At 43.3% G+C, this 27,999-nt stretch overlaps 1 protein-coding gene and 1 long non-coding RNA gene across 2 annotated transcripts in view; one reads left to right on the forward strand and one right to left on the reverse strand.

The window, feature by feature from the left end:
- PDZRN3 (PDZ domain containing ring finger 3) overlaps positions 1 to 14,788 on the reverse strand; it is a 136,765-nt gene extending 121,977 nt beyond the window's left edge. Inside the window, exons 1-3 of the mRNA XM_017829884.1 lie at positions 13,931 to 14,788; positions 7,996 to 8,082; positions 6,747 to 6,854 (exon numbers count right to left, since the gene is read on the reverse strand). Of these exons, the coding sequence (XP_017685373.1) occupies positions 6,747 to 6,854; positions 7,996 to 8,082; positions 13,931 to 14,647 (912 nt within the window). The 5' untranslated portion in view covers positions 14,648 to 14,788. The remainder of the gene's footprint in view (positions 1 to 6,746; positions 6,855 to 7,995; positions 8,083 to 13,930) is intronic.
- Positions 14,789 to 17,506: 2,718 nt separating this feature from the next.
- The window catches only part of LOC108504632, a 171,157-nt gene continuing 160,664 nt past the window's right edge, over positions 17,507 to 27,999 (forward strand). Inside the window, exons 1-2 of the long non-coding RNA XR_001877189.1 lie at positions 17,507 to 17,643; positions 23,247 to 23,323. This is a non-coding gene — a long non-coding RNA (uncharacterized LOC108504632). The remainder of the gene's footprint in view (positions 17,644 to 23,246; positions 23,324 to 27,999) is intronic.

Genomic DNA, 27,999 nt, shown 5'->3' on the forward strand with positions numbered 1-27,999 from the left:
TCAGGAGAAAGTGCTGAAGGGTGGAAGTGCCAAGGCACAGCAGCAAAGTCACACATGAAACAAATGCTGTGGAAAGCTGAGCAGCTCCAGGAAGCACGGGCAGGTCTGTGCAGGTGTGGGACCCACCACTGCAAGAGTCTCCAAATGAGACCAATACCCACAACAGGCTCTTAACCCCCCTGCTCAAATAATTCCTAAGTAGTTTGTGTGAAACTGGAATGACTGCAGCCATCCTGCAGGAACCCTTAAGGACAAAATCCTACAGTTAAACTGTTCCCCCCCAAATTCAGTGTGAGCAGGGCAGGGCTGCGTGAGGGGTCCCTGAGTACCTGGGACACCCCAGCAGCATTTGTCTTCTGGGCTGGGCTAAAGATTTGCACTGGTCAGAGGCAGCTTCTTCACAAATATAAACATACCTTTCAAGAAAAGTGGTATTCCTCCTAATTCCAGCAGTGGCAGTTCTTTTCCTGATTTGTGCACAGTCGTCATGGCCCTTATCTTGAAAGCACTGAAGGTTTTACAGGACACATTTCATGTGCCCTAAAGACTGATACAGGTTGTTTTAAAGCAGACTGTGTCAGCAAGGAAAGCAAGAGCAGAGGCAAATGCAGGTAAAGGACTGTGTGCAGGGGAGAAGGGGCTCTACACCATAATCCCATTAAGAAGTGTTACACATAAGGGATCTATTCTTGAGTTTAAGAGAGCTTTTTCTGATGATTTAATTACCTCTTTTTCATTCAGCACGCCCCTGAGAACAATATTCTGAGCTTCCACAGATTCAGAATGCCCACATTACACGTAGGGTCAACATGCTGTGGGCTTCTATTAAAAGGAATGGCTAAGGAGGGGCAGAAATTTGAGGGGAACTCATGCAGGACCTTTTCAAAGTTCCAGCATGAAATGTGCTCATAACCTGAGCTCTGCAGTCTACTGATCAGTGAAGAGGCAGAAACCATAGGTCATTAATACTAAAACCACTATTTCTTTGTTTGCAACACTTATATTTTTGTTCCGTGCGATTTTTTTTTTCTTTTTTGTTCATGAGAAGAACAACGTTACAGTATTTAGTGTAAAAATCCTGTTGTACCTCTTTGGTTTGTACTCTGGCTCATCCCTCTGCTTCCCACCTCCCTGCCACAGCTCAGACTAGAGTGCTGGTATGAAATCAGGGAAATAAATTTATGAGAGGAAAAAATGCAGCAATAACCAAGGCCAACTGTTTTCATTTGTATTTTCCTCTTAAGGTTATTATTATTCTTCCCTTTTGACCGAGCTGTGGGATCTATGTTTTAGCACAGGCACGATGATGCTTTGTAAGACACCATTAACAGATAGGGACAAAGGGCTTGGAAAGTTTTCTGTGAGCATAAACTCCAAAAAGAGCTGACTCTGCTGGAGCTGCACTCACTGCCCTGTCGTGTTCACTCTCCACAAATACTCTCATGTGCTTGCGTGTCCTGGCAGGAACTCGAACAGCCAATTTTAAGTCACTGTCTGAAAATGTTTTCTTCTAGAAAATTAATTCCTAAGCGTATGTAGCTGCACAGTAAATCTTGTTTGCAGAGCTGAACTTTTCCATTCATGACAATGAGAAAGTTCTGTTTAATCTATTTGCTTGTCAGAGTCCAGCTAGCGCTGGCACTAAGTGTCCTGCCAGCAGCTATAGGCTTAGGTTTATCCCCCTAAAGCTGACATAACTTTAAAAAGTTCCTACCAGCAAATCAGAAGTTTAAGGCTGTGTTCAGTTAATAATTTTATTTACTGATTCTTTGTGGAAGTTTCCTGTGAGCTGCCTGTGAGTGGTGATAAGTGAATGGGGCACACAGGGTGGGACGAGTGTGTACTGACAGTGCAGCCAGAGCAGCAACACACTGAGCCCTTTCAGCCCACAGACTCAGTCTGGTGGAAAAACTAGACCCATCACGCACCAGCAGACCACAAGGAATGTTTCTTCTTTTATTCATTCACTCAATTTTAGAGCCATCCTTGCCTCAGCAGCAGATGGATGTGTCACTGGCAGGGAAAGGTACACCACGCTCCCGTCAGAGTGTCCTGTCTTGCCATTCCTCTATGGCTGATGGACTTGCTCTGTGCTGATCCCACTTGTCAGAGGCTACACTGTTAACACAGCTACCAAATTAATTTTGCTGAAAGCCACCTAACCTCCTCCTGCGAGCCCAAAGTGGCTCTGCCAAAACAGCTCCCTCGCTGCAGAGTGAAAAATGGAAAAATGGCAGCAAATGGCAAGTTCTGTTTGCACATCCACAGTGGAAGATTCCCTAAAACGTTTCATTGTTCTTCTGTGTAATCTGTGAAGAAATCCACGTCCTGGAAAAGCAGCCTGTAATTTGTAGCACATGAGTGTGCTTTGGGGAAAATCAATCAAATGCACTAAGACGTGTTCTCAACTCCTAAACTAATGATCCTTCCTGTGAGCAGCATGAAACACCGGGCGAGTCCCAGATGGCATAAATCCTCCAGGTTTCAGCAAAGCTGTGACAGTTTATACTACCTCAACAGTACCCTAATTGTGCTTAAAAACTTTTTAAGGTGGTGAGCAGCCCGTGTTTCAAAAGCCTCCTTCTTTCCAAGCAGTCCTGGAGCTAAACAAACAAGTTTACTAGTTAGTGAGAAGAGAATGCCATATTTAATTTATAATCTTTCAGAGCTGATGTGCTTAAAAATAAAAACTCTGAAAATCTAATTTTGTCTTAAGAAATGCCAAGCAGCTGTGTAGAGGCATTCATGGCTGGGACCTGAACCAACTTTTGGTAAGAGAGGAAATTAGGACCATTTTGTTACCCTGACAAAAATGAAATCTCTGAGAACAGTAATTCCTTTGCAGAAAAATCAATAGTTTCAGCATGTTTTTAACGTGGCAATTTGCTATGGAACATCTGAAACAATACCTCAGTAAATCACTAGTCCTGCATGAAATCAGCTGCTTGCTTTGAATGCAGAAGTGCATGAAAAATGTGTGGTCAAAGCAGAGGAAATCTCCCAGAATCACAACTTCCTCACCCCTAAAGTAATTGTGAATGATCTGAAAACAGGCACACCTATGAAGCTTTGGTTCTTTGGTTTACACAGAGAAGTTACAAAAAGATCCAAGTCTTTAACCCTAATCTGAAAAGAACTTCTAGAATTCATTTTCCTCTATGCCTCAGATTACCTGTTTACAGAGCGAGGATATTATTAAACAGTGAGGGGAAATTATTAAGCAATTAATAGCTATAACATGATCTTCATAGTCCTATGTAAGCACTAAATATCATTATTTAACAGATTCTGTAAAGCAAAATACAAGGAAAAAGGCTATTTCTCTGTATTTGTTACACAGTGCTCTGATGACTGAGTAGCACAGACCATGGAACATTCATCTTGATGTGCATCATTTAGCAATAGAAACATATACTGCACAGTGGCATTACTTATTTCAGTGACACAGAAAGGGCCAAAAAACTGCTTTCACAGACAATTCTAGTCAGTTCTTAAACATGATTAACTTTGTATTTAACCTTCTAAAAATGTAGAACAAGAAATCCAAATTACATAAGGAAAATGTTAGAAAAATTATCTCTGAAATGATTCCAAGTTTATCTCTGTATCAGTTTGTCAAGGGATGGAATTTGCAAGCAAACATCAACAAAACAATACATTTGCTATCAGCTATGAGCAGTACCATATATGTGTCTGTATTTTACACTGCCTAATCCCTGCTCACTAATTAGAAATGTTGTGGCAGTTCTGAAAATGAGAAATGACACTTCCATTTGATATGTGCTCCAAAACACATCCACCAGAAGATCTGCAGCAAAGAAACATTTTCCAAAAGGAAATCAAATGATTCATGTTTTATTTCATTGTAAATTCTCTGTGATGGATGCTGGAATTAATTTGGGAGATGTTATGCTCAGCAGCTTATATTGGAATAGGAATTCTTTGTGAAAGAGTCTATTTAAAATCATGCCGATGACACATAAAACCTTAATATTGAATGAACACGGCAAAGAAGTTCTAGATAGTTAAATTCAGTCCTAAAAATTTAAGTTATCATCTTTTTTTACCGTTTTTCAAGCTTTTGAAAGCAAATGTGACTCACTAGGATGCTCTATGCTGTGCCAAGTTCCAAGTCCTCCAGCTGTGTCCTGCTAGTTACAGCTACATCTGTAAATGATTTTTCAGCCAAACTGCCAAATCAAAACTTTGGCAGTGTGAAAGTTATTAAAAAAAGAAATGCCTCTAGAAGGCCAGTCTCACTGGACATTACCTAGTGTTCAGCTACACAGCTGACATGGTATTTGAGTTAGCTAAGATAATTAGACATGGGTATGATATAGCTTGCTGAGATGCCTTGATGCAGGAGGCATCTCCTTTTTCCTTAATCCAAACTAAGGTTAGACATAGTGTGCTAAATATAAATTGCAGAGAATGCAGAGAATACAGGATGAAAGAGCTTTTTTCAGGAGCTGATCACCACACTATGTGTATTTTGAGGGCTCCGTGTGAGAGCACTCCAGTCTAGTGCTGTGAACTGGATGCCTGTAGTTGTTGGGGTGCATTAAATCAATTAATTTTATCTAAAAAGGAATCCAATTAGCACACTTGGAGACTGCTCCACAATGGGAGTCAAACCGCATTAGCCGGGCACCGCTCAGAGACTTCCTTCGACAGGACATTCCTGTTCCAAACCGAGATGCTGATGTGGAGGCACCCAAAGCCAGCTCTTGGGAAACAATGTGCTCAATTTTCGTCAGCCTTTTGTATATATTTAGAGGTGAGAAGAGTGAATATGACAATGAGTTTGTGGTCAGCACAACGAGAGTTGTCAACACACATCAACTCATGTCAACACACGGGTTCTTGCTACCCTTGGCGTGTTATTAATGCAACAAACTGCTCTAATGTCTTTATTCTGGGCTTTTCTCTTATGTGGAAATGTAACTTGAACTGTGGAAAAGACCTTGCACAAACACTGCTCCCACAGGCCTGGCTCTGCTCAGGGAGGGGACACAGCCAAGAGGCACAGCAGGAAAGCTCACCCAGCCTGTCCTCTCCCATCTCCCTCAGTCTCTAGTTTGCTTCCAGCAGAGCTGGATTTAGGTCCTTAACCTGGCCAGCACTAGTGCTGCCAAATGCTAAACTCAGGGAGCAACTGGAGAAGTAAGGAGAGAATAAAAAAAGAAGGAGACTGGGCTCTGAGCAACCTGGTCTGGTGGAAGGTGACCCTGCCCGTGGCAGGGGGTTGGAATGAGATGAGCTTTAAGGTCTCTTCCAATCCAAACCATCATATGGTTCTGTGAAATGATAAAAAGCAGTAAGGAGGGAGCAACTGTGAGCAGATTTTGGTAGGGGGAAAAAAGGTTGGCTGCCCTTGTTCCCTGTGCCATGGGTGACTTCCACAGACAAAAATACCATGAGTGCAACTGCTGATGGAGTTACAGGGTTGGTGCTCCAGGAGGCTGAACTGGGGCTTGCATGGAGAGACTAGGACATTTCCCAACCTTGGGGTATCTGATCTTACAAAGTTTTGGTTTTCATAGGGTTGTTTGGTTTGTGTGACTGAGCACTCCTTCACAAATGGATGTCAGCTTTCCAAATCTGCCGTGGGGAAATTCGGGCTTATGGGAAAATTTTCAGTTCAAACAAAATCACACAGTTCTCACAAAACTGTCCAGACCTTTCTGCAATTATGTTACATCATATATATATAGTTTAAGCAACTCTGGATCATTTCACAGCTCAGCTTCTTATCTTTTTATAGTTCTGCTACCGTGGCTCCATTCTTTCCCATATGAAGAAACTTAATTAATATTTTATATCCCTACTAAATTGTGAATACAATTTACCATAACAGTACAGAAAAAGGCAAATACACTTTGTCCCCTGCCAACAGAAAATCCTTAACAGCTGTTTATTGCTCATTTGCAAAACATAAGAGCAATGGAATTCCATTACTTAGAGAAACTGGCTGTTCCATGATATCCTTGGCAACAAACACCACACTTATCTTTTTGAACAATAGACTCTCAAAGTTTCTCCAGCCTACAAAAATAAGACAGTGAGGAATACTTTTTCTTAACTGCAAAATGCTAAACAATGGGAACTGACTCACCGTCAGCTGCATTTTGTTTCATCAAAATTAACCTTTTTCTCACTCTGTCCCCCCAACAAAGAAATCTGCTCACTGAAAATTGTGAGAAATGTTTCATGCAACCATCTCTTTCACAGGAAGGACTTTTTATTGAGGTCAAGACTCTGGCAAAATGAGAAGAAATTCAGACTGCAATCTGAGTAATGTAAGAACTTACAAGCAACATTAAGGCAGTAACTTTAGGTTTATAATAAACCAGACAGAAATTGCGGGGCAGAATTTTTTCTGACTTTTCAAAACTTGGAAATACTTAGAAAAATAATACCGTGGTTCACACCACAGATATTTCACATATGGTTTTAACTAAATAACTTACAAGTTTCCAATAGCTTAAAAAAGAACTATCTATGGCATACCAGATAGATGCTAGCTCCTCAGAAAGTCAGGACACGCACATACCATCCATAATCTGGTTTCTATATTTAGGTAAGAACTATACCTAAAGCCATGGAGGTCAGCACTGCACCAAGTCAAGCATGTTTTAACAGACATATCTCCTAGACAGTGTTTACCACAGTACATTTCTCCCAAACCCACACCAAATATGCCATTTGAAGGCCTTGCACTATTAAAAGACAGTGTGTCCACATACCTCAATAATCCTGTCATGAATTTGCAGCCCTCCTTCCTTAGCAGCAGGCCCTGTGTCGACTATTTTCGATACAAAAATTCCTTCGCTCGATGAACCGTCTTGATTGTCCTTTAAGGATGAAAAGAAAACCACATTATTACCCCAAACCAACTCTGATTTTCCCTCAGCTAAAGCTTGTCCGTGTCACAGCAGCGCCTGTAATTTGAAAGAAATGTTCTTATTGATGTCTTAATATGGAATTACTCTGTGCTAATGAGAACACCTGATACTCCTGTTTCGAAAGATTAAACAACCAGGGACGGACTTCCATTAGGTAAATTAGTTGTGTGATAATCATTTTCCTCTGACTTAGGCCAGCTCAGTAGTAATTGTCATTACAATTATTCTCAATGTAAAATCCAGTGAGACACAGCCTGTTTGCACATCAAACATAAGACAACACTGCATTTTTATTTTTAGCTGCACGGCTCCTTCTCTGGAGATTTAAAAATAAACCCAAGAAAACAATTTATATCTAACAAGGTATTTTCATACTCCTGTGTATTGTGTCACTGTCTTCTACCGGCGCAGAACAATGTCTCAGAAAATGGAAAAACTCTAACTGTAAAGAATAACTTTCAAGTGAATTCACTAGGAATAAATCGTAATTAATGTCAGATTTCTGAGCGGTCAAGAAGTAGTTCTAAATACTTTCTAAATTACTAGGACAAGGTATAATCCACTCCTTGATCTAATTAAAGTCATATGCAGCAGCTCCAGCCAACAGGCATCCAGAAAAAAATACATTAGTGAGTGTATGGTGCAGGAAACATCTGCTGAAATCATAGAATTCAAAAGTAGGTTGTTTGAGTTACATCCCTTCACCTGCACAGGGGGGCTGCTGAACCTCTGGTGGAAAGCAGAGTAAATAACGTGGGGGTTTTTTAATGAAAGGGCCTAAAGCTGTGGGCCCTCAACCCATAATCCTCACAGCACTATGGTCTGAGAGACACACCACGGGTCTCATCATTTTGGGAGGGACACTGCACCAATATCAGTGCTGCTGGCTGTGATGAGATGCAGGAATAAACACGCTGCGAGAGAAAAGGCAGTGGAGTTCACAGACATCCGACACAAATCCCAGTATGAGATCTGCTCTGAGAGAATCACAAGAGAAGCAAATGCTTGTCAGCAACATTTTTCCTCTAAGTGTTGACCTACATGCTTTTCCCAACTGGAAAGGGCAAACATATTTTAACAATTAACATACCACGCACGGTCGGCCACCAATAATATTAAATCCAAGAGAGCCAGAGTCACGATGGAGGACGAGAGTCAGTGCTTTAGTCTCTTCCCCCTGCAAGGAACAGATAAACACATTGAAAACATTTGTGTGCGTGGGTAAAGTAGGACAGATGATACTTCCATCCAGTTCTGTTGGGTCGGTTTCTTATTTTTTTTACCCCTGTGTAGTTCGGAGAAAAATGTTTGGAATAACTTTGCAGGAGCAAAGTCAGCAGCTCCCAGCCCCTGCTCCAGCCACCCCACCGAGCTCCAGCAGCAGAACCACCCCTAAGATTTATGTGTCTTTTTTATTGAGATCTACAGTGAGACACTTAACAGCAACAGAACAGTTTTATATGTAATACTGGTTCCTGCAACTACTTGACCTAGTCATATGTGATGTGTTATGTAAAATACTCCATGTTTCCAGTAGTCAAACTCTTGACTTTCCTAATGCTTTTCTAATCTTAGGACTGGATTCTTATGTTGCTTCTCTCTAGTGCTGGATACATGACATTGTTTTAAACAGTATCAAACACAGTGTTATACAACAGAAATTCTCCAGCGAGTTTGAGAAAACAGTATTAAACAAAACTGCTACAAATTTTGCCAAAGGCCTAGAATGGCAATTGCTACTCACAGCACCTGCCAGGCATAATTTTTTTCTCTGGAATTTTAACACTAGCAAAACAGAGATCTTCCATCATTGAAAATCATGATGTTAATCCCCTAAAATACGAAATTCTGCAGTGAACAGTTGTCTGGACAAAAAATGTACAACGAAGATATACTGGATGGACCTGTAGTAGTTGGGTGACTGTGTGAACATACTCTGTTATCCTGCTCTCTTATTCCAGTTTGTTCCTAACTATGAACTCCTATAAAATGTTCTATATGACACAGTGATGCTACTTAGGTCTATTAACTTTGATAAAGACAAAAGTAAGTGCATGTACTCTTAAAGACAACTAAGTCTTCACAATGTTCTCTCTTCAGTCTCAATCAAGTGGCTGTTATTTACAGCACAACACTACAAAATTATTGAACAGACAACAGCAGAGCACTACAAAAAGCCATTTCAACAACAGTACATTTTTTAGAGATCAGAATAGGATTGGTATGTTGTGCATCTAGAGATACAGATTAACTTTTCTACCTCCAAGACCTTTTCCTTTGTTTTATCCACAGGGTGAAAAAGTTATGAACACAAGAAAGGTTGAGGAAGTTATCTTACAAGTCTGGTTTTCATAACCAATTAATGACAAAAATCACAACAGTTGCATTGTAATTCGATGCAGATGGTTTTAGTTTATGCATTTTTCTTTTAACATGTCAATTTGAAGTTGTCAATCAAACATTAATGTCTATTAAACTCATAAAAAATGTCAAAGTAATCCCGGATTACTGAACTACTCCTACAGATTTGGGGATGATAATGAAGCCCAATTCCCTACCAGTGTGAACTGGCAGAGCTCCACTGACCACACACTTCACCACAGGGGAGCTGCACTAATACACTCCACCTGAAAATGTGGTTTACAACTTCTGTGTCCATTTCTGATCATTATCTTCACTGCAGGTCGAATAATAAATAGAGGTGGACCTGATACCGAGAAACATGAATAAACTGATTTTATTTGAATTTGCCTGCACTCAGCATCAGTGAGAACCAGGTACCCAGAAGAGGACAGAAAAATGAAGTAAAAGCTATTTCCCTGCAAGTCTACAGACCCAGACCTCAGACAGGATTTCAAGGAACAAATTTCCAGTCCTGTGAGACCACTTTCAGGGATGAATGATTCAGGATTTGAAAGACAAGAATGTGTTAGCCCCACTGTTTCCTTCTCCTATTATGCTTTTTTAAGAAGGCAAATCAACTAGAACTATCAAGAAACAATTATGGCATTGCTCTCAAGACACTTTCAGCAATTAAAATTGAACGTTTTCATTAAAGCCTCCTTATGTGGCTATGATTTGACACTTTTATACGTGGCTGAATCAGCATGAAAGCAGTCTACTAAATCAGTCAAGTTGCGGGGAAAAAACCCAACTAATAATAGTTTTCTGTACTTCTGAAAAAGTACTTCTGCCCACAGGGGCTTTAAAGAAACTTTCCAGCCATTTCTGGTGGATTTGTGCACTGTCTCCATCTTCCCCACGGCAGCAGAGGTGTCACAGAGCACAACCCACTGCAGAGCACTAATCCCACCACCCTCACGGAACCGCCCCGGCACCAGGGAGGGCAGCAGCACTTTGCTTCAACACTTGGTCACTTTTGCAGATTCACATCTCAGGTCTTAACAATTTCTTTAACAACCTTCTTGGCTTCATAAGGAAGCCACGATGCAAATGACTTTTCCAGGCTCTGCCTTTCCCTTCCCCTCCAATGTCTGGCGTTCCAGCGGAGCAATCATTAAACAGTGAGGTAACTGTGGAAATCGGTGGCCGGTGTCCAGCCCTGCCCCAGCAGCTGCTTCGGCAGCAGACCTGATGGTTACTGGCATGTTGTATTCCCACAGCCGAACAGAACTCTTAAACATAATTCTTGAAATTACTGTACTTCCCAGCTGAGTAATGTGGAGCTAATAGACTGCTTTTCCCTTTAGATAGGGGGAGACTAATTTCTTTGGTAGTGCTGTGGCTAAGAAGGTCTGTGTTCATCAGAGGAGGCACTTCAGCTCCTTGTTCTCTGGTGAAAGGGCTGCCAGGACCAGCCTGGCACATCCTGCTCAGGGACAGTCTGAGAAAAACACATCATCTTGTTTCAAAGGACTTCATCTGGCTCTTGAGGAATTCAAACCTGTGTTACCACAACCACAGCGGTATTAGAGCAGAGGTCCTAAATGTCAGATCGTATCTGGTTCCTGTCTGGCTGATATATTTAAAGTCAGTCCCTGTCTCTGGTTGTCAGGACAGCGGAAGGGTTTCCACCGTGAGCTGCAGCCAGCACTGCTTCCGATTCCCCCTCACTCCCTCCTTCCCAAAGGACTTTGTCGGCTGTGTAAACAAGGGAACGACCAGATCAGCTTATCAATAGGTGTGCACAGTGGTATGTTTCACCAAGGATTAGGCCTTGTTTGAATAGTAAGAGGGTTTTTTTGATTGTTTAGACTTTGATATTACAGGATTGACATCTCTGATCAGAAGAAATACTAAATTTGAGTGAGACACACCACCTTCCCTACCACTCCCTCCTCAAGCTCATTCACAATAAGCCTTACCTCTTCCAAGGAATTCTTACCAAGGAATAAACAGTCACTCTCTGAATAAACCATCAAACTTTTCTTTTGGAATAAACATTTACATCCAGTAAATACACAGTAAACTTAGTGTTCCCTCAGTGATAAGGAATATACATGGACAACAACTGGGGTCACTTAATGCACATCTGTCTACTTAAGGGGCTTATAAAATGGTGAGATATTTACAGATGAGTGTGTGTATAAAATATGTATTTTATTTGTCTTCTCTTAATATAGTTATGGTGGTGTTATAGAACTCACTTCCGAAATGGTAGATGAAAACACAGCAAAGCTGTGGTTCATCCAGTCACAAAGTCTATGCTAAGGTGAACCCAGAGCTGGTCTGCCAAAAGATCATGAATTTGGGTCTTTCATGAATGGCCTAATGCCGTATGACTAAACATTTAAACAGAGCTGTACGTGGGCATTCCTTCTGTTTTGACTACAGGATGTCATCTGATTTATTCTAGATTGGTTCTGCATCTGTGACAACAAGCAACCACCAGGCAGGGAAGTCAGAAAACCCTTTTTCTTCATCTACTGAGGAGCCAGAACACCCAAAAGTAAGTTCTGCAATCACCACATGTAAACTATGAACCCACATTGTTAGTGCTCAGCCTACTTGCGTTTGACATGGACCAAACGATTACATCGTATAACAAAATACATGAAATATGAGTAATGGTCATAATTAAGTAATGATGGAAAATCAGCTATTCCACATGATCACACACTTAATCCCTGTGTTCAGGGACCTAATGCTTAGGCAAGTATGTGTGCTGAGTGTTCCCGCACAGTCTAGGCCAGTGTCTCTGAGAAAACAACCCCAGAGTATAAATTTGTCAGCATTCCACAGCCCAAAATTTGGTAAAGCATCCCCTGCACTAGGGGATTACCATGGGTCTTTTAAAAATCTCTCTAGTGCACAAATATGCGAGTTTCCTGATTGTACTTCTCTGGGAGCAGGGCAATGGAAAGCTGTTGGTGTTGGCAAGCTGCCCAAAATGCTGTGAAAGACACGTAATTGATTGACCGCTGGACCACAAGTCTGTGGTGACATGACACCTTCCAGCTTTCTTCAGATTCGTGGCTGCTTCAGAAAACTGTATAACAGCCTTTTGTAACAGGGCTGAAAACCAGCACAGTGGTCCCAGCCAGCTGTATCCATAAATCTGATAAAGAGTACAGCTAGAAACTACGGACCATGAGCACCTCTCGGACTCAGTGCAGCTCACTATCATTTACAGAGCTAAATAATGCAAACCCAACATTATCAACACTAGCAAATGAAGGAGGGGCAGTGGAAGAATAAAGGAGAGCAGAGATGAGGAGGTAGGGATTTGGTGAGATGATCTCCCTCAGCAGGGCTGTGTGGAGGGGCTCTCCTGTCATCAGCAATGGACAGGGAGCAGAGGCAGCTGTGTGCCAAGCTGTGGGAGCTGAAAGCTCTGCAGCATGCCAAGGCAAAGTACTGTAGGAAAAGGAGGAGACAGAACTGTCCTGAATCTTGATATGAATGTGAACCCCCAATTTATTTTAATAGTTTTACTAAGTTTCTAACCAGCACCACACCCAGTATCTCCAGAAGTCAGAACAGTACATTTAAGATTAAAGCGTTTTCTGTTTTGAGTTTGGAAAACATGATGGGTTCTAAATAGGAAAAAGGAAGGGGGAAAAAAATAATATGAAGTTTTATTTCCTTTCCACAACTTTTAGAGTCTCAACATTACTAAAGGTGTGAATACAGACGTCTGGCAGTTTTGAACAGTTTAATACTGCTGTGTCTGTGGTAGCACATTCCAGGTCACTGGGAGGACTTTGAATGTCTTCATTTAAAAGATAATTGGCTTCTAGGGCTTCCCTCGCTGGGGAGCCTCATTCCAATTAAAACTTGAGTATTGTTGTAGCTCTGGCTTTTGGTTCTGGTCATTTTATAAATGGTCTAATTCGGGGGGGGGCTAAAGTCAAGTTAATTTCTCCTCTCCTAAATTGAGGTTTTCAAGAACCCTGTGTGATTCTGGGAAAGAAATCACAAGTACACAGCAGATGTCTTGTATTTGGAGGTGGATGTTACAGAGATAGTGGCTTCAGATCAAGAAATAGCTGGCGACGTGTCCGAGTTGCGAAACAGTTAATCCTAAAGTCAGTGTTTTGTAGGAAGCCCTATTCTGGGATGCTAGGTGAGCTCAGGGTCTGGAAAGCATTGGGTCACAGCAGCTTCTTCCAATTCACTCCACTTTGTGTGACTCCTGGGAGTCAATTTCTGGCGGTTTAATACCATTTCCAGCCCTGGAAATTCCAATTTTGGAGTTTAGAGTTTTCTTCGGGGGAAGAGAACCAAGGAAAAAAACACCAGCAAAACCGCGATCCCGTTACTTTTGCTGTGAGAGCTGCCATATGGGGTCCAGATATCAATGACGGTCACGGCCGAAAAATATGTACCTATGGAAACCGGTGCATTACGGCTATTAAAAGCTGAGGTATTCGGAAGGATTTTGGGGCCGCGTGGGCTCTCCAGGACAACACGACCCCCGTCCCGCAGAACCCGCCGGGACACGCGCAGGGCAGAACGCGCATCCCGCGGCCCGGGGGGCACCGGGGAGCGCGGGGCGGGGGTCGGGCCATCCCACCGTGTCCCCCCACCCCGAGCGGGGACACCCCTCCCGCGTCCCCCCTTACCTTGCCGGGGGAGGCGGCGCGGGCGCGGGCCAGGGCGTCCAGGCGGGCGCTGTACTGCGTGAAGCGCTTCTGGTACCGCAGCGCCGTCACCTGCAGCTCCAGCTGCGCCGCCGCCAGTCGCGACAGCAGCGACTGCTCCCGCTTGCCGGCGCGCAGAGCCTCCTTCTTCAGCGCCTTCTCCAGCGCGGCCGCCCGCGCCTGCAGCGCGGCCCCGTGGGCTCGCAGGGCTCGCAGGCAGCCGTGGGCGCCCGCCCGGCGCTCGCCGTGGGTCAGCACCAGCCCGCAGCCCTGCTCGCACAGCCCCGCGGGCCGCGCCTCGCAGCGCTCCCGCATGTGCGCCTCCACATCGCGCAGGTTGAGCACCTGGCGGCAGCCGCGGTTGCGGCACTTGGCCGGCGAGAAGTCGCAGGTCTCGGCGTGCTCGCCCAGGTGCTGCAGCGGCACCACCGCCTCGCAGCCCCGCGCGTGGTTGTCGCACTTGATGTCCAGCTTGAGGATGAGGCTCTTGAGGGGCAGGACGTGGTTGAGCTCCTTGGTGGAGATGCGCTGGCAGTTGACGGGGCAGCTGCCCTGCTGCACCACCCAGGGCAGGACGCAGCCCGCGCAGAAGACGTGCCCGCAGGGGGTGGTCAGCGGGTCCTCCAGCACCTTGTTGCACAGGTTGCACTTGAAGTCGGGATCCACCTCCCCGCTGAAGCGATCCAGCTCGAACCCCATCCTCCTTCCGCTCCGCCGAAAACAACCGAAAACAGAAAAGAAAAAAAAAAAAAGGAAAAAAAAAAGCCCAGAAAAAGTACCCGGAGCGCGGAGACGGGACGGGACGGGCGGAGAATAGAAATAAATAAGTATCAGCCGCTCCCGCCGCCGCCGCCCGAGAGGGAGCTCAGCCCCCCGCCCGGCCCGCGGCCGTGCCCCGTCCCCGCCGGTCCCGGGAGCGCCCGGGAACGCGCCCCGAGCGCGCTCCCGCCGCCGCCCGAGCACAGGGACCGCCCCGGCCCCGCCCACCGGCCCCGCCCACCCGGGGCGCCCCGGGGTCCCCCCCGGCCGGGGACGGGGGACAAGGGGGTCTTTGTGTCGGGGAGAGGCGGGCGGGGCGCGGGGTGGGCTCCGGGCTGGTACCCGCTCCCCCCGGGAGGCGGCAGGTAACCGGGAGCTTCGGGATGGGGAGAAGTGCGGGGGGAGCGGGAGGGACGGGAGGGGCGGGGAGGAAGGGGCCAGTGATGGGGAAGCGATGGGAGAGGAGGGGAGCGGGGAGAGAGGGCGGGGAGGGGGGAGCGGAGGCGGGAGGGTCGCGGCTGGGTGTGACAAGGTGAGACGGGGCGGAGAAGGAGCAGCATCGGCCGCCGTGACAGACGGGATGGTTGCTCGGAGAGGGGCGATGGGGCACATTGGCTGGACTCAGGGACGGCAAGGTCAGGCTGGTCCTACCTGGTCTAGTGGAAGATGTCCCTGCCCGTGGCAGATGGTTTGGAAAGAGGTGGTCTTTAAGGTTCCTTCCAACTCAAGCCATTCTATGGTTCTGTGATGACTTTTGGAAAGAGCATACATGGACCTGTCTCTGGGGTCGGTCCTGGACAAGCTGCTAAGAAGTTGGATTGAGTATTCAGTCCTCAGGTGGGAATTCTTACACTACTGACAAGAAAAAGGGCAAACAGAACAGTCTGGCACTGTGTGAGAGACTGAAATGTTAAGGGTTAATGATTTGCAGAAGCAGGAGGGTGCTTTGCTGAGGTTTGCCCCCTCGAACCAAAAAGAGAAGGGGAAAGTTTTTAGGTGTGTGATGGCAAAAACCTCTGGTCTGCATGAGAACAGCCCAGTACAGAGGAAGGGAGCACCCACCACGAGAGGATGACCATGATCGACCAGCCTTTGTTTAGCAACAAGCTGGGTTTTGAACCAGATGGGGGAGAAGGACAAGAAGAAACAGATCCCGTGGAGGTGGGATAATGCTTTTTATCATGGCAATATCCTCCCTTACACAGCTGGCTCAGGTGTAGCCCCCCTTCCCTGGGGAAGATATTGGAACGTTCACTCATAGGCCTAAAGGTTTTCATCCCTTCTGAGAAGGCATAACTGGCTCAGCTATGCTGACGTTGGAGGCAGCTGTCATGTCCTAGCAGGGGTCACAAAACATCGAAGACCCCCAAAGTGCCCCCAGACTCATTTCTGGGGCCTGCCACCAGAGGACTGCACATGATCCACAGTGTTATATCAGATAGTGTAAAACTGCTCCTCACAGGGGAGGTACCTGGGCATCCCCACCTGAATCTGAACCTATATTAACCCATTGAAATTTATGTTTCCTGGGCATCCCCCACCCCTGTTAGATCAACACTGTGACCATCACTTTGACCAACAGACATCCAGATTGCAGCAATCAGGTCTCATTGCTGGATCCATGGATGGGGATACCTTTCCAGTATCTACTGTTATCTTTCTTTCTCTTTTTTTCTTTTCCTTATATATGTTCTTAAGTGATATCTTTACACATGTATAAACACCGGTCATTCAGTGCTGTTTCACTCTATCCTGAAGGATTTATTAACAAGATCCAAGGGATCTGTTAACTAGAACCTCAGTTACCCCACCTTTAGGGGCGGGTCATACCACAGTGCTGCCATATCCTCATGGAAAAGGGATACATTTTTTCTATGTTTGTGTAGCCTGTTAAAGCCCCGTTAATGCCACTTGGATGTAAGTGATGGAGATCGTTAAAGGTCACCACTTTTGATACCCATTTCTGCCTGGTGATGATTTAAAAGCACTCCTGAATTATGCTATAAAAAGCCAGCCAGACCACACCTGAAGCACCAGACATAGCATTAGGCAAAAACAATTTCTCTTACAAGGCTGATATTCAAATACTGAAAAAAAGCAATAAAAGAGACCAGGTTTGTTCATTGTGGATGGCGACGCAGAATTCTCACATGCACCACAGCCACACACCAGCTCAATTGTTCTTTTAATGTGTTTTGCTTTATGGCAAAGCAGAAGCCGACTAGAAACTTCAGTTTCAAGTGACCTTTAGTGTATGTCTATTATATCACAGTAAAACGACTTTCTGAATGCCTGGGATGATTATTTGTGTTTTAGTGACCTCTAGAAGGTAACAGATTCGTGGTTACACAACTGTGCTCCAATTTCAGTCTCAGGCAGGTAGTTTTTAGTATTAAGGGTTTTCACTTTTCAAATATGAATTCCATCTGTGGTCCTCGTTTTAATTATTAATGTTCCATAAAGCTTAAGGTAGCTTTTGGCTGTATTCATTGCCCTGCTGAAGAAAGTGTGCATCATATATTTAGGGTGATATACCTAGCTAAGGAATTTTTTACAGATTTGTTCCTTCAAAAAAAGAAAGTAAAGGTTGTAATATGGGACTGTGCATGTAGGTTTCTGTAACTCCCTCTGAAGGTCGTGCACACTCCAGGGCCATGGTGATAAAGTTTAATTAATACATGTATATTGCTGACTTTTGCATTATTCTATTTGAACTATAGTAGTGATTCTCATATTTTCTTCTCGCGCTTCACTGCCTTTTGCATCTCTCCTCTTTCCCTTCTCTTTCTCCTCAGGATATCTCTGCTCACCAATCTCTCCTGCCATTCCCCTTGCTGCAATGCCACACCTCTTTCCTCCCTCCATCCACTGGGGTCACCAGCCCTGCACTGCTGAGTCTCCACCCTTTATCTGCAATGTCACTACACACCTCACTGGTAGGACGCTGTTGTTCTGCAGTTTGTCACAAAAACTGGAATAGCTGTTACTAATCACGACATCTGTTTTTCCAGAGGCATTTTATATGAGATAAAACTTCAGATTCCATGGGGATGCAGCTGAGTGACTTGAACGTTGGTGTTCACCGTGGTAACTGCTGTAGCATCTGATGGTGAAATCCATCAGCACAACTAGTTCTGAACGGGTTGTTTTAAGATAACTGCTCTAAATTAACGACCACTGTCTTATGACCCTCTTTACCCAAGTTTATAAGGTGCCTCATGCGTTCGGGATGGTTGTAAACAGAAAGAAATTAATTCCTTCAGTGATAGCCGTGGCAGTTTGGGTTTAGCATTTCAAAGCTGTCACTCCAGGATGCTCGAGGCCACTCGTGTGGAAGCCAGAGGCAGGGCTTTTATTGATTTCCACGAGAATGACGTCAGCACCAGGTTCCTCCGGCTATTCGAAACTATACAAATATTTGGATGGAAAATATAGGCAAGAACTGGAATAACATTTTTACTCGGAGTCATGGCTAGGCAGATGGTGTGCTGAATTGTGTGATATGCTTTAATGTGACATTTATGTAGGAATAGATACTTTATTTATAAATTAAAACTTTTGAAGGCCACTGAAGGCTTGCGCTGAGACTACAGTTTGAGTGCTGACAGGGAATTGAAGTTCCCCTCTCCCTGCTGCTGCTGTCCATGGGAGAAGGCACACATGGAGCTTTCCCTACTGGAGACACATTTCAGTTCTCCCTTGAAAAAAAAAAATGTTTAAAAAGCAGCCTCTCAACATGAGCCTTTAATGTTATTTTCAAAGCCTGAGGTTTGTAACTGAGGTTTGGTTTCCAGGGCTGAAATTACACTGCCACAGCTCAGGAAGGTCGTTTTTATTTAGTCAGTTCTCTCATCATCAGAGGTAGTGCTGGGGTGGGACCACTGCTGAGCCATTAGGGCTCTCTCATTTAACTTTGCTGTCCTGTCATAAGGAGGGTGAGGGCATGTTTGGGATGTAGCACAGGCACAATGCCAGCTCTCAAAGGGCTGCAAAGCTGAGGCTTTTGCTGCAGGTTTCAGTCAGTCTGTTAGTTTTTTTTCCTGCTGCTGTGAGGCTTCCGGTCTCACAGAAAATCAAATGCCATTCATCTTAACCCACCTTTTGTCCATAAAGGTTGGCATCATTTTACAGTGGATTATGAGGTCTTTGAAAGAAACCTGATTTTTTTTGCATCAATTCGCCTTTAAAAACATGGAAATTATTAGGTAATGCAGATAAAGAGTCAAGTTCTTCTCCATGTCAACCATCTGTGTCATTCTGACAACCCCCCTAAGGTTAATAGGACACTTCCAAGGTAACGTGGTCTTCCTTGTGCACTTAGGTCATGAGTTGAAGCCTTTTGGAAACTGCAACTCATAGTGGTCCTGGACATACTTAAAATTTAGTGTGTTTAGAATATGTGAGATATATTAAAATGTATCTAAAATGTTAAGATCTTCTCAACCTTCTGTTCATTGCAAAGCACTGACACACTGCACGGAGTTACAGATTTGAAAGATTCTGTATTCTTTGACATTTTATGACCTTTTTTGTACTAACTGTGTCTTCCATGTATTTCTTTATCTATCTGTGTGGCTGCTATCATTAAATTTCAAGTGAACTTGCTTCGATCCTTTATTTTTACCGCTGGCAGAAATGTAAGTTTGCATTAATAGAAGGTGCACAGAAGAGCTGGGGAATGTGGACCAAATAAAATGTCAGACTTGCGATGGGAGAACTATCAAGCACAGTAGAGATGGTTCGTAATGATAACAGTTTATATGACATTTATTTTAAGTATTTTGCGAAAGGTTAAACTCTGACTTGGCAGCTGATCCGGATTTCAGGATTTTACGTGGGTAGAAGGTCAGTACAATATTAAAGTGGATTCTTAGAAGTAAATGGTGTATAAACAGCAGGCCAAGTGGCATCAAAAATCCAAGTCAGATCCCTCTGTTCCAGGAGGAACATTTAAGCAAGAAGAGAGAGCACATGATCATCCTTTCCTGGTGTTCCACACGTATTTTTGAGTCGTTGCTGAAGAGCCACTTCACTGCCTCAGAAATCTTGCTGTCTTCAGACAAACTTGAAGGACCAGCAACATTTGAGCTTCTTTCAGAACTGCCTTCTTTCTCCTCATCTCTTCACATAGCTAAAGTCATAGTAAAGTTTATATTATATTCATGAGTAGTTGAGAGGAAAAATCCACAAGAATTTTGGCTCTAAGTACACATTCCTATATTAATATGGATAGAGAAAAATATAAAATAATGTTCTTTCTGGGGCTTTTTAGGAAATTTGATCAGCCAGCCGTGTTGACTTTTGTTGTTCTTTGTCTGAATAATTACATTATTCACCACTACAATATTTCAGAGTCTTGAAGTTATTTATTATACATTTTATTATTAACAATCCACTTTGTGATAAGGGAGAATTAGCCAAGTTTTAAGACTGGGCTTAAGGAAATGTGGGATAATAGACGTGCTCATTGTAATTCAGAAAATCTTTAGCTGAGTGCTAAAAGTTGAATTCTGCTTTTCTCGAGCTGTTCTTTACTGGGTATTGGAGCCAGTTTTGGTGAGCAGTTGCTTTCTCTGAGTAAGCCTGTGATTTGAGTACAAGGCTGAGGCCCAGACCTGACCACTGCTTGCCTGAAACTACACAAGGATTCCAAATTTCTGTTGATCTACATCCCAGAAAGCATTCAGTATCCAGTTTATAAGGCCACAAATCTTTGAATTTCCTCAGCAGTACAAAACCACGCAGTAGGTATCAAATTCTGATGTAGACACCACATTTTGTACTGTATAATTTCTTTGTCTTTTCCTCCCTTATTTAAACAATTTAGAGAGAGAGAACTGACATCATACGTGCCTGCTTCCCTTTGACACATCTTACACGTTGTAAGTAATGATAATGTTTAAATCCAGACTGTAATTAACTCAATGGTAATGGGTGGGACATAAAACACAGCCCATAATTTAGAGGCACATTCTCCAGGAGTTTGTGTGATGAATTCAGCAATGGTGGAGGTCAGCCCACGGCTCAGAGAATGGAGAGTGCTGACTGAACACAATTTGCTGAGCATCTTCTCCCCGTTTTCCATGCATATGGATGTTACAGACCTGTCAGATAGTACTTGCACATGCAGCATTTCACATGAGTAGGTGTGTTTGGGATTGTATTGAGCTGACAAATCTGATTGCCCTTAATTGACAGTCTGGCCCCATGAAAAAGAGGTGAAGCTGCATTTATCCGTGACTGTCTGTTCTCATGTAAGCATTTCCTCAAGTCTTTAAGTCCAACCCTCTTCTCTTAAGATGTGAAAAATATTCCTGTTTTCAAGAACAGGAATGGAAACGAATCCACTTTTCTTGCCGGCAGGATGATTGTGAATTATGTGGAATGTTCCGGTTTTTCCACATCAGCAACGCTGCTTTATCTCAGGATGCTTTTGTTCCGTTTCCAAAATAAACAGTTGTTAATACTTGCACGAGGTGTATTTGACAAGCAGGCTTTTGAGATCATCCACTATTCCTTAGGTAAGCAGCTGCCCTGCTTATGTATTTACAGCTCTGTTTACATTTGTATAAACTAAGGAAAAAATCCCTTTTAAAAACATTTGTCAGTTCGAAACCAGAAGCCTTGTGGAAAGCCCAGGCTGTGTAGTAAAAATTCTCAATTTCTGGGTCAGCTGAGCCTCAAGATGGAAAAACAAAACAGGGTTAGGACAGTGCTGGTTTTGCCTGATGAGGAGGCAGAGCCCAGAGGTAGTTATGGGTTCAGGGAGGGCCTAGAGCATCTTTGGAGGATAAATCCAGCTGTTGGTACTTACCTCTGTCTCTAGGAGTTTCTAAATTACTGGTTGCCAGGAGCTAGGAGAGAATCCCTGCTAACAGGCTGTGCAAGATGAGTATCCCCAGCTGATTGCTCTCAGACACAGGGTTCTGGGCTTGATGACCTTTAATTTGATCCTAATTGAGCTTTTGGCTACATTTTTATTCTTTTTCTGATAGTCAAGTTGGTTTAGAAAATGCTGGTGGCTTAAGGCAGCCTTTTAATTCAGTGCTCTTGGATTTTCTGTGGAGTTTATATTGCTTTAAAAAACAAGTTTTTAAAAAGGAAGTTCCAGTACTTAGTAAGCACAGATTTTAAAGAGTTCTTTATTTCTTGTTGGGAGGGGGTTGGGATAAAATGAAGCCGTGGGTAGAGGGGTGTAACAGGGCTTTGTGAGGTTGTGAGGTTACACCAGGTCAAGCCATTGTTTTTCTCATTAATATGCATCAATATTTACTCTGAATTCAACATGGTGCAAGTGATGGGAGTTGTGTGTATTCTGGAGCCCAGTCACTCAGTTTAGAAGAGGAAAGAAGGTACATCCCACCTATTAAACATGCTTGGTTTTACTGTTAAGAGACAGGAGGTCTTTTTTGAAACATGAGGAAGTTCTGTGGGTTTTTTTCTCTTAAAAAAAAAGAAAGATCACACTTGAAGGTAAGAAGACTCTTCCTCTTTGCATCAGCAGAGTCCTTTGGGAGCTCTGAATTTCTTTAGGATTCATGGCTGAGTGGGTGCAGAGACCCCCAAGGCCTTTCCAGAGGGGCTGGTTTATGTAACTTTCTAATCATGCGGTGATGTGGAGTGTCAGGAGCTTCTAAAATCCCAGGACTGGAGTTCAGTCCTCCTGCTGTGCCAGATCCATTCCAATGATCTCCTTAAATATTCATATTCAGAGCTATCTTGCTCTAATGAAAAACATTTTGTGCAGCTCTCATAACTCTTTCACTTTGAGCCTTATTTCTGTTTTTCTAATGTCTTGATCTAGGCAGCTTCCAGCTCCTCTCTTCTTTTTTTCCTTTCTCCTTTCTTTTTTCCCCCTTTGTGGTTTTGCAATATTAAGTATGCCCCGAAATTTCATTAACATTTTAGACGTTTAGCTTAAAAGTATCGTTGGTGTTCCCAAGATCTTTTCTGCCCTTTGACAGAGGTTCCAAAAGGAAGAAAAGTAGTATCTTTCTATTTTGGCAGGCTCTGCTCCATTTGTCAGTGACAGAATGTGAGCCTCTTGGCAAAACAGTTTTTAATATAAATACTAGATCTGACTGAAAAAATAAAAGCAGAATTTTCTGAGAACTCCTTGAAATGTCAAGTTTGTTGTCACTGTAACAAACTGGAAACAGATCATTATAAGGGAATTTTCTCCATGGGTTTTTTACAATTTCTAAATGCAAAATGTAAATTTACTGTACAAGGTTTTTTTGATAAAATTGTATTGAAATAGATACAGACTTTTTTTCCCCCCTGAAATAACCAGTCTTGAAAAGAAAATTACTTTGTTAACCAAGATGCCACACAAAAAATGAAAGGAAACTGTTTTCTAAAAAATTAGCAAAGTAATGATAATAATGCAGTTAATGCTGTGTTTTAATTAACAACAAAACAAGGACAATTTTCAAATACATTAATATAGGCATGATCTTAACTTTTTCAACCAGATCTATTAAAGGACAAGTCACCAAGAGCACGAAGGAGACTGTTTCTTATTTGTTTGGGTTTTTAGGAGGACTTACTAATGAGGCTGAAACTTCAGATTTTGGAGAAGATGGTTTGGAGCAGAGGACCAGTGTGGATATCCAAGTAAGTCAAGGTTGGAATGAGCTCTGTGCTCCATGTTCAGTGTGGGGATAACTTTCCCTCTGCAGAGCTGTGAGTAGGGTCAGCAGCTTTGATAGTGAGGGGGGTGGAGCTGAGGATGGAGATTTTTTGTCCCAGGAAATGCTGTGGGTGTCATATAGAACAGAGAAGGAAACAAATGGGGCTCCTGAGGGAGCAGCTGACATCCTCTGGGAGGTGAGGAGGCTCCTCTGGAGAGCAAAGCTGGTCCCACTTTGTGGGAGCTCTGGGAGCTGTGGTGTGTTTGTGTCCTCGGAGATCTGGATTTGTACCTGGGTTAAATGGTTCTCAGGTCACTCTTTCTCACTCGTGTTTCACGCTTTTACAAGTTCACCTCCTACAGAGGTTGCTCCCAAGCCTGGTGTGTACATGGAGGAGCAGAAGGGCCTGGAGCAGGGTACAATAACTATCAGTTTGTGACTGCCCAGCCAGACACGTGCCAGGCATGGGGCTGAGCTCCTGAACTAAACATGCCAGTCTCTCAGGTCCACTGTGTGGCTCCTTTGGGCCAAGCCTTCTTCTGGGAAAAGAGTTGGGAGTGGGGCAGGAATCCTTTTAGTGTCATATCCCTATTTTTTCTAAAAACTAGCTCCAGAATGAATCAGGATTGTTCCACTTTTATACCTCTCTGTAAAAATTTCCATTGACATTGCAATGGGAATAAAACTTTGAAAATGGTCTCAATAGCAGTTCCAGGGGTATTGCTTCTCTTCTCTTCCCTTTCACTGCAGCTCATGTTTTCCACCATATAGTTAAACTGGGAGGCTGAAAGCTTAGCAATTTATTTAGGATCAAGGCTTCCTCCCAAACTGCAGAGAATCCTGCTAAACATCAGGAGAAGGTCTGACCAGTAACGAGTACTGAGTGTTAATGTTTGGTAACAGATCCTTTTCTGTAGCTGCTTGCTGCTGCAGGCTATTTTAGGAAGATGATTGTTTTCAGTATAATGGCTTAGGCTGTATGTTTGTGTATTGCTTTGTAACAATGAGACTTTAGGAGATTGCTCCCATACCTACTCCTCCTGTTCTGCTAATTCATTTTCCATTAGACAGCATTTACAAAGACTACAGCGAGATTTTTCCATACCCCAGTTAAAATAACTGCCCTTTGTAAAAGCTCTCTGTGCCATAAAGTCAGGGAGACCTCACTGGTGGTACTCGAGGCCAAGGCAAACCCCTCTCACCCTGTGCCAGCTGGGACTGCACCCAGCATCCTGCACACACAGAAATTTGCTGCAAGGACCCTCCTGACATGTACTATTGAAACAGCTGTATATTGGGGGTGGGAGGTGCTTTTCCTACCCAGTCTGTTGTTTGATCCTCAGGACTGGAGCTAAGAGACATGTGGGAAGAGAGAGCTGGTTGTGTTTCCCAGACATGTTTATATAAGACCCTGCTTGCTCTGTGCTGTGTTTCTGCCTGTGTGCAGTAAGAGTGGAGATGTGCTGCTACAGCCCCAAGCAACTCAAGCTCCAAAGCCTGTCCCTTTAGCCCAGTCTCTGAAGACTAATTTATTTGGTTCTGAAGGCAGGTATTACCTAAAGATATATTTGTTTATTCTGCAATAGCTTTATGCCTTCCAACACTTTTTTTATCACCCACGGTGGAAATTGACTTTTTTTGCCCCTCAATGGAGAGAGAAATTCAGTAATGTTTGAAAAGAAAACTGGGCTGACTGGTGAAAAATCATAAAAAACCCATAGTAGAAATAGTTTTTTTATAGATTATTGGAGCTTGATGAAGTAGACCCTAGTGAATGATTTAAGTCATTGAATAACAAGATAGAAAGTAATGGAAAAAGCCAAAGGTAACAACCTCGATGGTAGAGTTAAATGATTTATCTGACTATAGCTATTCTAAAGGCAAAGGTTAGTGTACTGAGCTGGTGTTAGGAATTATTTCAGAAGGCATGCAAAGCCCTTTCAAGTTGCTGAAATTTGTTTATGTTGTACATTTGCCATTCCCTTACCATTAGCCTCAGTTATTTTAGAAAAGTACTGCATTGACCTCTGCTGTGTGAAGTGACCACATGTGCAGTTACCAGGAGTTCACTGAAGACAAACAGACTGAAATAGGAGGGCACCGTTTCAGGCAAAAGTCAGGGTAAAACTGCAGATAAAAATGGTAATGTCACAGGTGGTTTTTTAAATAGGGTAAAATACTGTAATTCACGATTTCATATTTTGCCAAACGTACTGCCCATGTCAGTTCTCTCCCTGTTGCTCCTCTTTTGTTTCTCCTTTCATTTCTCCTCTCATCTCCTTGTCCCCTCCCCGTTTTCTCATCTCCCACTGCCTACCCGTGTCATTGCCATTCTGAATCTATCCAACCCACTGCATCTGGTTTTACTTGGCTGTCCTTGGCAGGCCTGTTAAATTGCTCAAGGGGTTGGCTTCTTCCTGGAATATACACCCTTCTGGGGCCTTGGCTGGTAAATGTTAATGCTCGGGCTCTGTCTGCCGCTGTTGGTGGCATTTTGCAGTTGTTCTTGCTCTCTGGAGACAAGTCTGTCACAAGGACAAAGACTCTGCTCTCAGACACTGAGGTTTCTGCACAAGAGGGCAACATCACACGAACCTGGAAAAAAAAGTAGAGCAGAACAGGCTGCAAGGTATGGTCTACATACCTTTCAAAGTCATGAACTTATGGAGAAAGCTTTAAAATAAAACATGGGGGGGGTGGAGGCAGGGGCTGTGCTAGGGAAGCTGCTTCTCCTCTTTGGTTGGAAAGACTGTCCCACACGGAGCAGGACAAGGGGAGAGGGGTGTATAATCCTTAAAATGATGCTGAAAAAGAAATGTATCTCGAGGGATAAAATCCAAGGAGACAACTACAACTCCAGTGAATATAAATTGCTTAAGTGACAGTCGGTTCTGCGCAATGCAAAGCAGGGTGTTTTGGTTAAAACAGTGCCTGTATTCTTGAAAATTCATAAAAGCTGATTAAAATTAATGGTAAGCCAAGAGGGAAGAAGGTGGGAGACTGGCAGATTTCTTGAAATATGTAGACACATTGATGTGTCTCTCATCTTGGTGGGAGTAGTAACGAAGGGAGCTCATTACAGAAACAACACACAACTTAGCCTTGCCCTTTCCTAGCAAGAAATGCTGCTACATGCAGTGTATTTCTGCTTTAGCATTGATTTATCTGAGGGATAAATCAGCTTCTTTCATTATTATTTGCTGTTGATTTTTTTCATATGGCTCTACGACTTGACTGCTATTTTCCCATAGCATTTTCCCAGCATGCCTTCAGAAATATCAGAAAATGCTCACAAACGCTCCAGAAAAGTGCCAGCTAAATATTCCACAAAGTGCTTGCAGAGCTTGTGCAATGCTTCCCCTGGTCTTTCCCAGCTGTTTTTTAGCATTGATCTAATATTTCCCCCGTGAGCAGTTAGCATTTTTGTGACATTAAACACAGGGGGGAGGTTGTGTTTCCACGTATGAATAAAGTGACTGCTCTGATTTTTCAGAGGAAAATAAGTGTTCAGTGTTCCTCCTCGGCAAAAATCGCTGCTCCAGATTGCTGCTGAAGGGTTTGGTTTCTTCTGGTCTTTTGGGGTTGCCTGTGGCTTCTCCAAAGGAAATAAGGTACTTTTAGTGTTACAATTCAGACTACTCAAAATACATAGCATGTGACACTTTGGTTTTCTTCTGGCATCGAATCAGGCTCTTAATGTTCTATATAACATTTAAGCTGATTACCTGAAGTATTTTTCAATAAACCTGTGTGCTAAGGAAGAGGGGGCTATGGCAGCTGTCTGCAGCACGAGGAGTTTAGGTTGGGTGGATGTACAGTCATACCAGTCCTACCCATCTCATGAAATACTTTGCATTCACTTCAGCAACAGTTCTTCTTTTCTTCCCTGTAAATTGTTTCTAAACAGCATAACCCAAAGAAAGGCTGACAAAACCCAGCACGAGTTTTGTGCTGTTGGTTTAATGGTACTTGGGTCATTACAGGTCCAATCCTGAATTTAGCATTGCAGTCATGAAGCTCTGGACCTCTTTGTGTCAAACTGGGGCTTTGGGAAGCACAAGAATCATTACGCAGAATCAAGCCTCTAATCAGACTGATAAAATCTCAGTAATGCAGAGCTGCTTTAGCAGGGCAGGTGAAATCCATGTTCCAGTTTGCAAAGCTCATCTTTTGAGGATACATGTTTTAAAAAAGTATTGCAGGCTCTTCAAATCCATTTATAATTGATAAAAATCAACTTGTACCATTTTTATAGAGCTAGTGGATGTCTTGAAAATGTTCCAAGTAGATCTTAGTGTGGTCTTCATGCAACATTGAAAGAAACTGTCTTTTATCTGATATATTGAGCTCTTCCTGCTAGAATTCAAAAATGTCACTTAGATTTGGACTACACAGGTATAGAACTAGATAAAGTCATCTGTGGATAGAGCATTCCATGCTCTGGCATCTGCTGGATGGCCACTTTTCATAAAACATCAGAACTATGAGAGTTAACTTCACAATATTTCACATTTTCAATGCATTGCCTATTAGGAGCAATTCATGCCACCGGTAAATTCTACATTAGACCTAAATTATTAAGCTCTATGTTGGTTTTCTAGGCAAATACATATTAGTGGGACATCACACTGTGCAGTAGGAGTTGTGCTGTGCATGCCA

This window comes from Lepidothrix coronata, unplaced genomic scaffold (genome assembly GCF_001604755.1).
Source record: "Lepidothrix coronata isolate B3197 unplaced genomic scaffold, Lepidothrix_coronata-1.0 Scaffold170, whole genome shotgun sequence".
Taxonomy (NCBI): Eukaryota; Metazoa; Chordata; class Aves; order Passeriformes; family Pipridae; genus Lepidothrix; species Lepidothrix coronata.